The sequence below is a fragment of the Limulus polyphemus genome, unplaced genomic scaffold (genome assembly GCF_000517525.1).
Source record: "Limulus polyphemus unplaced genomic scaffold, Limulus_polyphemus-2.1.2 Scaffold3052, whole genome shotgun sequence".
Classification (NCBI taxonomy): domain Eukaryota; kingdom Metazoa; phylum Arthropoda; class Merostomata; order Xiphosura; family Limulidae; genus Limulus; species Limulus polyphemus.
Window position 1 is genome coordinate 19,983 of NW_013668662.1, and position 12,852 is coordinate 32,834.

The following is a 12,852-nucleotide window of genomic DNA, read 5'->3' on the forward strand; positions in this document are numbered from 1 at the left end:
AAACCACAAATTTGTATATATCTCCAAATGGACCCAACAGTTATTCATGCCAAATTTAGCGACGATCCATCAACAGGTAGCGAAGTAGTGGTAAAAAATGCAAAAATACCCATAAAAACTGCAGGATGCATAATTGAAAATTTGTATGTATCTCCAAATGGACCCAACAGTTATTCATGCCAAATTTAGCGACGATCCATCAACAGGTAGCGAAGTAGTGGTAAAAAATGCAAAAATACCCATAAAAACTGCAGGATGCATAATTGAAAATTTGTATGTATCTCACCATAGACCCAGTGAACCTCTATACCAAATTTGGTGAAGATTCATTTACAGGGGGTAAAATAGTGGTAAAAAAAATGCAAAAATTAACCTTCTGTACGTATGGTGAATAGCTTATAAAAGTCATGATATATTCATTCAAATGTTGTTACAGCAAAAAAGTTTCATGTTCACTTCTGTCATTAATCAGTTACACGCAGCAAAAATTCCTTACCAATGATGTTTGTAAAACATTCTGTGTTGTCATACGCAGATTTACTGTATGATACACAATACTAAGGATTTGCACAGTTTTATTACATGTTGAGTTTACAGTTTAAATACTTGATTTATTTTAATTACATGATCACTACCATTTCTAACTAGAAAAATTAGTGTTTCCGATACGGTACATTACCTCTACTCACATAAATAGCTATTCTCGTTCAGTGCTGCTTTCTATATTCAAAAAAATATTTTACGCATGCCACAAGCCTTCTATCTCCCCTCCATTGGAATTGAGTGATTCCAGTATGCTTCTCATGCAAATCATCATGCATCAACCCTCCACCAATAAGAGTGCGACATACTCTCATGACACGTGACTCCCTTTATTCAATTCTACCAAATTATTATTTCTTGTTTGGCAGTACCCGTGTTCAGATGTTTTTTTTTCTTTTGGTGCTCTCGTGTGTATCATGATTTTAATAGTTTGATTTCCAAAGTGGGATTTCTTCATTATTATTATTTTTCTTTGAATTGAAGAAATTTTTTAATTTAACTTAATTTCCCAGTTTTTATTTTTTTTCTCACACATATTTTACATCAAACACTTTTGTTTGATTTGTGTATTTTTACAATGAATTCTGAGGTTCATGTTCCCAATTCGGGTGTTATACCTCTTGCACTATTTTCACAGCGTGTAGGTGGGGAAGACATGTCATTGGATTTCTCTGCTGTTATCCATCGTAAGATTATTCATTACATGGGTCAACCTTCTTCTCCTGAACTTTCCCCATTAATCTTTCTGATCAAGCCGAACCTGTTTGGGCTGATGAACATTTGATAGCCTTTTTATATCAATGGAATTTGAAGTGTTTTCCTTACCCCTCCTGCAGAATTGGCTAGGTCTAATACAGCATTTTTTGATGTGATTTCTCAGGAATGTTATATTTTATCCAATTTTTAATTTTTGTGTGATTCCCTATTACCTCCATATTGGTTCATTTGTAGTCTTCGGCTCTCACTTTACACATGTGGTTATACTGTAGTTGGGATTTTCTGGATCATGATGTGACCTTGTCCTGGGTATATTTGCCGCTTTTTGCATTTCGGGATTTTTTCTTTTTTTTTTCTTTGATAATATGTATTTGATCATATCTCTGAGACTGTGTAATCTGTGCATCAACATTCGACCCTTTCCTCTTTGGTTGCACAGTTGGAGCCATGACACGCCCCTATTCCTTTCTCCTCCTAGTCCTTATCTACCTGTCTCCGTCCTCCTTCCAGGGGTTTCTCATCTCATTGTTTTATTCATTGTTGATGCACATGTCGCCAACAGTATCTGAGACTAACCAGAGAGCTCCGGTCCAGTAGGAGCTTGACTATATTATATTCTTACCCTTTGGTGACCTTTCACTACAGTTCCATGGGTTCTTTGGGTTTTATCAGAGGGACTTGTCCTACTATTTTTTTTCCCACCTCCTTTGTCATTGGTACCATTTTCCTTCCCCATGACTTAGGATCCTGCCACAAGTCTGCATCTGTCCAAGGAGGTATAAGATTTCTGTCTCTAGTTAATCATCTTTTTCCAGGCTTTTATTCCAGGCTATTTGTTCTCCTTGCACCAAACCAGAGACTAGCAGCTTGTACTAGGTTTCTCCCACCTCATTTTTATTTTCAATCTGCTCCATTTTACCTTTGAGTCGTTTCTCAACCTTAGGTGGGCTTTTTCTCCAGGTTTATTGATAACACAGAGGAATGCTGTGAATGATTATTTGCATATCCCAATATTTCAGTTAATTTTCCACAGGGTGGTTTCTCTGTTTCTTGCACTGACCTTGAGACTTGCTTCAGCCCTGTATGTTTTTTTGGGCATTCAGAACATTCATTCGTCACTTATATGCTCTTGGGTTGCACTTTACTCTTTCTTTGGTTGACTGGCTACTGTTTGCTTGTTCTGAACAAGAGTCTGCCTGTTACCCTTATCAGCTGCTCCTGGCGACAGCTATAATGGGCTGTTAATCAAGTTGGAGAATTCCCTACTGTGATCTATCCAATATTTTGTGTATTTGGGTGTTTTTCATTTTATACACACATCTCAGTCGGGCCCGCCCTTCTCCTCTTTGACTTCGTTCAATGGGTTTTCAGTTTGTGAAGTTCTATCGCTTTTGGGTATGTGATCTTCCATGATAGCACTTATCCTCTTAGGTCGGGTTCATATGCAGGCTCTTACATGAGGTATTTATGACCAGTGGAATTTTGCAGGGATCCTTTGTCGGCTATTATTACCCTTCCTCCTACCCTTGTCGTCAATCAGCGTTGGTGATTAGATATGCCTCACAAGTCGGCAGGTGTCCTACTTCCTCCTCCTCATCCAGTTTTCAATATTTCATGGATGCATCCAATCGGAAATGGAGGGCATGGGTTGATCAACTGGAAGATTCTAGGTTTTTGCTCTGAGGCCGAGAGGTCTTATCCTATCAATATCTTGGAACTTTTCACTGTAGGTCATGTTTTAGTTCATTTTCTCCATCTGGTTAGAAATTGTCTGGTTTCTTCAGTGGTTGCTTATCTCAGTCACTTGTTCTCCATCCCTCTGTATTCATAAGTTGGATCTTCTTTTTGGGCCCACATACTCGATATTCCTATCATTACGTCTCATATTCCAGGTTCTTTTGCTCTTGTCATGGATCGGATTCCTGTCCAAACAGCATTTATCCGACGTAGTGGTTTCTCGATCCTTTTGTTTCCCAGTGGCTTTGACTTTAGTGGGGTACTCCTCACATTGAGGCTTTTGCTATGTTCCTTAACCACAAATTACCTTGGTTTTTGTCGGTTCCTCGTCTTCTTGCTCTGGCTATTGATGTTTTCAGCCAGGTTTAGACCTACACATTTGTCTATCCTCCCGTTCTTCTCCAGGTGATTTCATTCATCCTTGACACTCCAGGTTCAGTCCTTCTGATAGCTCTTTCCTGTCCATCTCAGCTGTGGTTTCCATGGCTTCTCCAGCTTCAACTTCCTCCTCTGTTACTTTTTCCTCTGTCTTAACACCTGGTTTTCCTCTGGTTATTGGCAAGGTGATCCGACTTCTCCCGATGGTTAGCCTCTTTTCTGGCTTGTTTCATTTGCCATTCTTACATGGAAGTTTCTTAATGCAAATGGAATTCTTCCATTGTTGGTTTCTGGGTCCAGGATTTTCCCCTGATCAACCTACTGTTCTTAGCCATGCAGATATCCTCTATTTACTTTTGGATTGGGGGTCTTTTGTCTCCTTGGTCTCGGATTTTGGGTAGTCCTGTCCTACATCTTATATTTTTCCTGATCCTACAGATATTTACCTCTCCTAAACTTTACCTATGGATGTGTTCTTTCCAGATTTTTTGTCCGTCGTGGCAGGCTGCCCGGGATATTAATGTAGTCCTGCACTGCCTCATTTTGCCTAATTCCATGGCCACACAATGCACACTGCAGAGATGGGGTGTTCCACAAGATAGAATTACTTCATAAGTTTACCTGTCCTGGACAGTATCCACCCATGGACTACATGGGTAATGCAGAAGGGGATAGCTATCCATCTCTGCCATGGCTTGTATTGAATAAATCAGTATGATCAGCTTTTATAAATAGGGTTTTTGTGGTCACCCATTGCACTGTCTCATGTGTTGTCATTCCTCCAAATTCTCCGCTGAATTTTACCACCCTTTTCTTCTAGTGGAGTTTGAGAGTCCTTACCACTTTCCAGTTCCAAGCTGCTGGGGTGGTGGACCATGGAGGCATCCTCCTTAATGGGATAATGAAATACGAACAAAAAATAGAAATGATTATAAAACCATTCAATTGAAAGTAGGGCAGTGGTGTGTTCTGCTGGTGTTGATGACATGATATTCTCCAATATGTAACATGAAAACAAATGGAAGTGTGACATCAAAATTGCAGTTCATCCCTTCAATTGGGATCCCTCATCCTACCCTCATGTCAGTTGCCAGTGGCCAGGTTTTGGATTTACAGTAGAACCAATCAACATGAGTCCTCACACATGTATTACAGATGTTTATATTCCTCCTTTGATTATATTCCATCTGCGTTGTGCATCCTTGTAGAGGTAATTGCAGATTGTTCTGGTTCTTTTCCTTCCATTATCCCTCGATGTTTCTTTTTCCAGGGATTTTAATGTGCTTGGGGTGGTTCCAGTCAATTTCCCTTTTGTAGACATCTTTTCAATACTGGATGTTGGGTTCCCAGATCGATTTATCATATTCACATGTGCCTCGTTCTTGAGTCGAGGGATACTAGATTCCCTCCGGTCTCATGAACTTCAGGTGAAGACGGTATGATTCTCCTTCCTACCTCTACATGGATGTCAGTTCCTGGTGGCCTGGGTTTTGGTTTGCAGTTGACTCACTGTTGGTATGATCCTCTTTCCTACCTCCACATGGATGTCTGTTTCCCAGCAGCATGGGTTTTGGATGTAGTTGACTTGCTATATACAGTCTGTCATGCCCTAGCCACTCTACACCTTGGGGCACATCCTTTTCATTTTACCCACTTTTATAATTTCTGGGACTGAGTTTCATAAATATTGCATAGTTCAGATCACCAGCCATAGTTCTCTTCCAATTGGACATGCTCCTCTGTTTTTCACCCATATATGCTTTCTACAGTGGGCAAAGAATATGCCTGTTCAGAAGTAATGCAGTTCCCCACCTCAGATCTTAGAATCTGACTGTCTCATGTTAGGGAGTGTCTTTCGGACACTTTCAAAAGATGCTTCTTTCCCTCGCTCTGGTTCATCCACTTATTCAATGTAGGATTATAGCTATTTATGTGAGCAGAGGTAATGTACCATATCAGAAGTTATAATTTTCCTACACTGAAAATGTATTTTTGATAGGTACTTACCTCCTCTCAAACTTCCTCCCCACTAAAAACCGGTGCTTCCATCTTCTGCCAAAACTTGAAATGATAGTTCGGTAGAATTGAATAGAGGAAGTCACATGTGTCATGAGAGTATGTCACACTCTTATTGGTGGGGGGTTGACACTTGATGATTTGCATGATAGATGTATTGGAATCAGCCAATTCCAATGGAGGGGAGATAGAAGGCTTGTGGCATGCATAAAAAAAAATGTTTGCATATAGAGAGCAGAACTGAACAAGAATAGCTATTTATTTGATAGTGGGTAAGTACCTATCAGAAATATATTTTCAGTGTAGGAAAATTATAACTTTTGAATGCTGATCAAAAAATAAGGAAAAAGATTTTTCAACATTTTTGTTACTTACAAATTGACAATAATTAATTTGAAGACAAAAATGTAGCAGTTACTTTGTTTATTTATGCATGTATGTCCCTTAGTCATAATATTATGCAACTCTTAGATTTTTAGGAAAATCTATTTCCATTAAAAAAGGTTTTACTGTGTTGGAAATTCTTTGGTACATGTGATGCAAAAATAATAATGCTTTCATAGCAAAAAAGGAAGAGAAACAGAACTTGGTGAAGAGGAGTATGGAATTAAGAAGTGAAAAGATGCAACTAGAAGAAAAAGCCCAACATTTGATATCAGTTATATCTGTAAGTTGAAGTTTACTTCTAGAAAAAGAATAAGTATAAAAAATTTATTTCTTAGGCATTTTATTGAGTTATGATGAGATCAAATGAAACAAATTGTTACTTTTACATTTTGCTTTGAGATTCTGGTTAGTTGTGGTTTATATGGAAATGTGGAAGATTAGATTGCAGATTTTTTGTCTCGTAAGACTTGAGAATTTGATTGATAAATCCATGTGTGTGGAGGTAACCATAGGAGATGAAGAGTTAATTTTTTTTTACTACTATTTGTACTGAGTTTAGATGTATTTGGCTCTGTCATGTATCATTAAGCATCACATATACCATGTATTATAGAAAAATGTTGGGAAGAATTAAACCTAAGGTGCGTTCTGGTGTAGGTCAAAACAAGAAATAGGTAAATGATACATCTGGTGGAAAACAAAGTCTAATAATGAGTAGTAGAGCAACAGCAACAATTGCAAACATCTTTAATGAATGTTTCAGAGTTTCACATATTCCATTTTCAGCAAATCTATGAAAATGACAAATTGAACAATCTTTAGAACAAATTACTAATATAAAAAATACAATGAATAGTGTTATAAAAGTTATAAAATGTTCAGTTAAAAAAAGAGAGAGAGTTATTTTAATAAAGCAAGGGGGAACAAGTTTGAATTTCTATTGAGGCTTGAATTTTCATTCATAATATATACACTTTCTTTTATGAACAATTTGTGGTTATTACAGCTAGAAATTAGAAAAGTATTCTAAGGAAATGGATTGTGATGACGTTTAGTTGTGAGAATATATAGAAGAGTTATGTGGAGTTTCAAGTTTAAATCCAGTTCTGTTAGAAGCTCTCATGTGTTCCAAGGTGCATATTTGTAAGTGGTGAGAAGTCTTGCCTTTGTAAATGGCTTTGCAGCTACCACATATATATTTATATTTGACCTTTGAATGTAAGAGTGAAGGTACAGTGTCTTTAGTTCTAAAAAAGCTACTGATACAAAGTGACAATTTGAAGACAATACAGTGTTTAACCTGGGGGTAGAAGTACTTGAGTAGCCTGTTGAGTTGAATTGAATTAAATGTTTTATAATTTTTCTAACACTAGTCATTGTATTTTTACATTAGTAATTTGTTCTAAAGATTGTTCAATTTGTCATTTTCATAGATTTGCTGAATACATGTAATTTCGAAACGTTTCTTAAAGATGTTTACAATTGTTGCCATTGCTCTACTATTCATTATTAGAAATAGGTAAATATTATCTTATGAACACATACAACAAAGACTTGCCCAAGCTTCTCTGTCTCACCTTATGTCTAGGACTCATTTAATTTTATATATAGGACTTGAAAGGGGGATGAAAACTTCACTGTTGGTATGACCAGAGAAATCTACCAAAAACCTACACTTATTGACAGATACTTTATCTTTAATTCTAATCTCCCTACCTTTGTTTACCAGTTAATATTGTACAATTAGTAATAAAATAACCAGTATAATGCTATTCTAACAGTTCATGTACAGTAAGGAAGAAAATAATGACTTTTGTACTCTCTAAAAAGAGAGTGAATTGCAGATGTAAAGAGTGAAAAATGTAGAGGGTGCAGCAAGTAGTATAAACATATACACACAGATAATACATGTATATAGTAAATTTATAAGAAATGAAAATTATATTTGTATATTTAAGTTAAAAACTGATCAGTTTTTTTTTTTTTTTTGTAGAACCAGAAGCAGAAACAAATAGAATTACAGTCTTTATACCAGAAAACATCAGACTCTTTGAGCAAGCTTCAGAATGTAATTCGCCAAGTAAAGGAAAGTTTTTGATATCACAAGGTTACTAAAGACTGTGGAAACTTGTATGTGTTTATGTGGGCATTTGTACAAACAGTGATATTATCATCATTGTGTGCTTTGATTGTAGTCATAGTATAGTAATTGCAAAATGTTGTACATGTAAATATAAAATTTTACTATTGTAAGACTTTAAAATTATAATTTATATTTGAGATTATGCTAAGATAGAGGATTTCTATGAATGGTTATAAACATAACTTCTAAACAAAGGAACGTGAAAATGTGTGATGGAGTACACATTGCTCTACATGCCCTCATGTTTCACATTATTTTTTTATTGACAAGAAAGTTTCCTGGAATTTATCTGTTGTTTCCAAGGTATGATTATTAAGGCCAGCATGTGTAATTGAATGTGAAGTTTAAATTGTAGACTTGATTTATTCCAACAGTCAAAAATCTAGTAGGTCTAGAGAATGTGATTCCCAGGGTAATAGACCTACATGGACAAACTGGCATCTCAGAAACACAGAGTGGAAAGTAATGTGGTACCCTGCCTTGCTGAAAGAAACATGTGCCAATAACATCATCAGCTTCCAAGTGTGGGAAGAAAGAAATGTCCAAATATGTGATTTCAGTGACTCAGTTATTGAGGTGAAAGTATGATTATTCATATTGAATCATCCAGTGCTCCTCTTAGTACACACTGAAATCCTGTGTTCTTGAACTACTTAAACCATTGGTTAATTGCATAATTCAGTAGTTCTTCATGCTTGATAAAATTGCCAAAAACAACACTGCACAAAGACTGCACTTATCACATAATGGTCTGTGCATTTGCTGAATAGTCACCATTTTGACATTATCTGCTGATGAAATCTTGAATCTTGGTTTAGACTGAGGTAGAATAATGGTATGAAAGTTGAGACTTTTAGGACAATGTGTGCTTCACTGAATGTGTTAATATTTCTTTATTTAAAAGTTATTATATTTTAAACTATGTACAACCATTCATAGACATCATGTCTTAAGAACTACAATGACTGAATCAGTTGAACTTTTCTAAGCCTTTGAAACTGTGTACTTCAGATTACGTTTATCTCTAGTAGAGATGTGGTGAAACAAAAAATGATGGGCCATGTTTATTTCAAAACTTGACACAAGAATTAAACACCTATTACTACATTTGGGTTATATTTCTGTTACCAACTTATTTATTTTTTTATTTAAAAGCAATCTTTGAGTAGCAAGACAATAACTTGCAAATTTGTAAAGTTACCTTTAACCAAAAGATTGCTTTTTGTGTACTGTAAAAACAAGCCAGAATTGTTTGAAAATTAATATTTTGATAGTGAATTTTTGTTATATTCAGAAAAATTAACATATTTCATCTTAGGAAAAGAATGAATACAAACTGACTTTTGATGTCAAGTATTTTGAAACCTATGTTGACTTGGTAAAGAACAATGTGGCTGAGATTTTAATTACCAGTTTCATTATGGTGTAGCATCATCACTCCTAAAACCCATTAATTACTTTTGATATGTTATGAGAATTTTCTTTTTCCTTTTTATTTTCAGTTGAAGTATTTGTTGTTACAGACCTTTAAAGGAAAAAAGCAGAGGTCTTGATATGTTAACATAACTGGTAGAATAAATGTTGCATTTGCAAAAGATATAACATTAAAAACAGGTATTTACTTGTTTGTCAGAAAGAAAAGTTTTGTACTTAAACAGTTATAGGTTATACAGTTCTGTTTTCAATCATGTTTTCTTAACAATATTTTTGCCCATTTCAGAAAAATATTTCTTTCACACACACATACATATATATATATATATGTATTTTCCTCACCATCCTGTTTGTTAATGAACTGATAAAACATGGTTAAGGCACTTTTACTGAAAAACATTGAAAATTTTTTTTATTTACATGTATGTATAAAATATATATAATTAATAGTCTTTATATTGCATTGGCTACTAATTAGCACTCTTAAATTATGATTTTGAATAAAGACAATTTTTGTTATAAATCAAATTGTTCTTTAGTATAGAGTAAAGGTATAATGTAACTTTGAAAATTTCAGTGTTCCTCAAAGCCTTAGAATTCCAGTAAGATTGTTGAAGATTAAATTACTTGATAATTTATACTCATAGACAATTGCTGTTAATTAAAGATATTTAAAAAAACATTGTTCCATTTTCAAATCTTAGTTTATTTTAACCAAAACTTGTCTGCTTTTTCACCAACAATTTAAACATGTTTTGCCAATTCATGCAAAATGTTTTTAAGTCATTGTGTACACCATAGATGGACAACTAACAATGAAGATATTTTATCCGGCCCATTTGTTTTTTAATCATATTTTATTTTGGCAAAGCTGGCAATAAAAATTACAACCAAGCAAACCAGTCCCATGATGGTTCTGAGAACTTTATTCAAATGTTAATTCAGCTATTTATTCAAAACCATGTAATTAACTGAGGGTGTATAATATAGACAGTAGTAATATAAATTCAAATTAAGGAAATATTCTGAAAGTACTTTACCTGATTATGTAGCTTCAGCTCCCAGATTAAAGTCAACGTAAGAAAGTGGCCAGTGAGCATAAAGAAGTTGGCCATTCCTGGCGTACACAGACAACTGTTATTGATTCCAGAGTTTTCTGTCCTTTATCAGAGTTGGTAGATGTTGGCTACACAAAGTTCCATAAAAATTAAAATGTTTACTGTGCTTTATAAAGCACTAAGTTAATTTCATGTGTGATGTTGTAAGATACACATATTGGAGGATTACCCAATCATATATATGATGAAGAGTTAGCTATATATAGACCCTTCTCATGACATCATCATCATCATCATGTGACGTGTGTCACATGTGCATTACTTGTACCTGTGGTAGGCAAAATATTGTAAATGTCCTACAATACACATACCATTTGCTGTGCAGTTATTTGCACAAAGGACATAAAAAGAATTATTTTTTCACAGCTTTCCCAAACAATTCTACAAAACAAAAACTGTGAATCAATACTATTAAGCCAAAAACACTAACAACACAAGCACACAACAAGATTTGCAGGTAGAATTTTGTCACAGTTAGTAAATGAATAATAGACATAATAGTATAGTTCTAACTTCTAAGCCTTAGTTTATCCATAAGTTTTACTAAATTGAACTTAAATTCCAAAACTTTCTTAGACAGACTCACAGTTTAGTTTAATGCTTAATATTAAGTAGAAAATTATAATGAAAATCTTATGTTCATCTATACTAGTGTAGTAAGAAATTGATTGTTTTATTTTTTTCTCTGTTTAGGTTTAACTTTTGTTTTTAGAAAGCATTTAAAAATAAAAGTAGATGAACGAGGTAAATAATAAACTGACTGACTGAACAAGTGTGTTGTAACCTTGGTAGTTATCTTAACTTCAGAATGAATAGAACAGGACTAACCCCTAAATTCTTGTGCATTTATTGCTCTTGTATTTCTTATTTTATGTTATTGTATCTGTATGCAGCTGTGTAATGTATTGGTCTCTGTTGCCACATGTGATACAGGCATGCTATACCTCAGCTTGAATAAAGCTGATTATGAATCTGTAATACTCTAATTTCACATCTAAAATTTATGTTGGAGTGACAAAAAATTTTACTTGTGAAATTAAGAATAACCATGATTTGTCTTTCTTAGAATCTGTAATATTTTTAGCAATATAACTGTTCATTTAGGAAAAGTATACCTACGCTGTGTTATTTGATGTGCAAATCATAGTGATATATGTCCTTCTAGTTTTGATACAGAATTCTTTGTAATAGTATTAGTTATTTTCAAATTAAAATGTAATATAACTGAAGGATACATTAAGAGATGAAAAAATATTGGTTTCTACAGTATTATTATATTTTTGATGATCAAAGCTCCCTAATGTGCCTAGTGTTATGTTTACATTGACATTTTTTTTTCTAAGCTTAAAACATTGGCCAAGTTTGTGTTAAAAGGTTACGTTGAGATTTTCTTAACAATATGATACAGGCCTGGCTCCTGCTCCTTTCCATTGGAGAGGGGGGCAGTGGAACTTTCTTGGTTCTTCTTAGTGATTTAAAAAATTGTACGATATTTTAAAATTGATAATATGATTTTTTAAACTACTAGGTAGAATGAACTTGGGTGGACTAGATTGAAATTTGAGGATGCACAGCCCACCCTAATGCTGGCACTAATATGATAAGACCATGTATTGTCTTTTGATTTTTATCAAATAATGATAAACATCCACAAACTGGACATTTGATCATTTTTTGGAACATTTTCTTATCCATCCTGATAACTGTAAGAGTATTGCAATGTTATCCTACTAGTATTTATATTCTTTGCATATTTCTCTTTATTAGCATGATTCCAGTTAGAGAAGTTTTCAAAAGCTTTCTTCTTTGTTGTTTTATCAGTATTAGTACTAATACTATTAGGCTATTACCAATACCATTACTGCTATTACTGATACCATGGCCTTACCATTTCTCATTCCTGTACCATCAGCCAAAGGTACAAATGACATTTCAGCTAACATTAACTTGTATGATTAATATTTATGCTTATCTTCCTTTTTACAGTATAGTGAACAAATTTTTATCAAAATGATCAACTTAATATTTTCTGAGAAAGACGATAAAATTCAAGGCTTTTAAAAAGACCTTGTATTCAACAGCACATACCATTTCTTGCCTACCATCGGTGCTCTTGTGCAATGATGATGTCAAATATATACATTATTTGTCCACAGAGAAGAACCTAAAGAGCACTGAGGCATAATATTGTTTTTTGTGGTTTACCAGTGGTAATTACTGATCACTTGAGACTAAGGAAAAATATTATTAGTCTTAAGAAGTTTTAAAAAATGTGAAATTACCTGTTTTTTTTTATCTATGAAATTTATCTCAAAGTTTAAAGAAAATTAAGTTGCCAGAAAGATACCAGTGAATAAAGCTTGGTTAAAGGTACAAGTT

The 12,852-nt window shown here is 34.2% G+C and overlaps 1 protein-coding gene across 1 annotated transcript in view; it reads left to right on the plus strand.

The window, feature by feature from the left end:
• Positions 1-12,702, plus strand: part of LOC106468552 — a gene marked incomplete at its 5' end in the record, with an annotated part of 31,552 nt that extends 18,850 nt beyond the window's left edge. The window contains 2 exons of the mRNA XM_022396884.1: positions 5,955-6,058; positions 7,772-12,702. Of these exons, the coding sequence (XP_022252592.1) occupies positions 5,955-6,058; positions 7,772-7,876 (209 nt within the window). The remainder of the gene's footprint in view (positions 1-5,954; positions 6,059-7,771) is intronic.
• Positions 12,703-12,852: the final 150 nt, after the last annotated feature.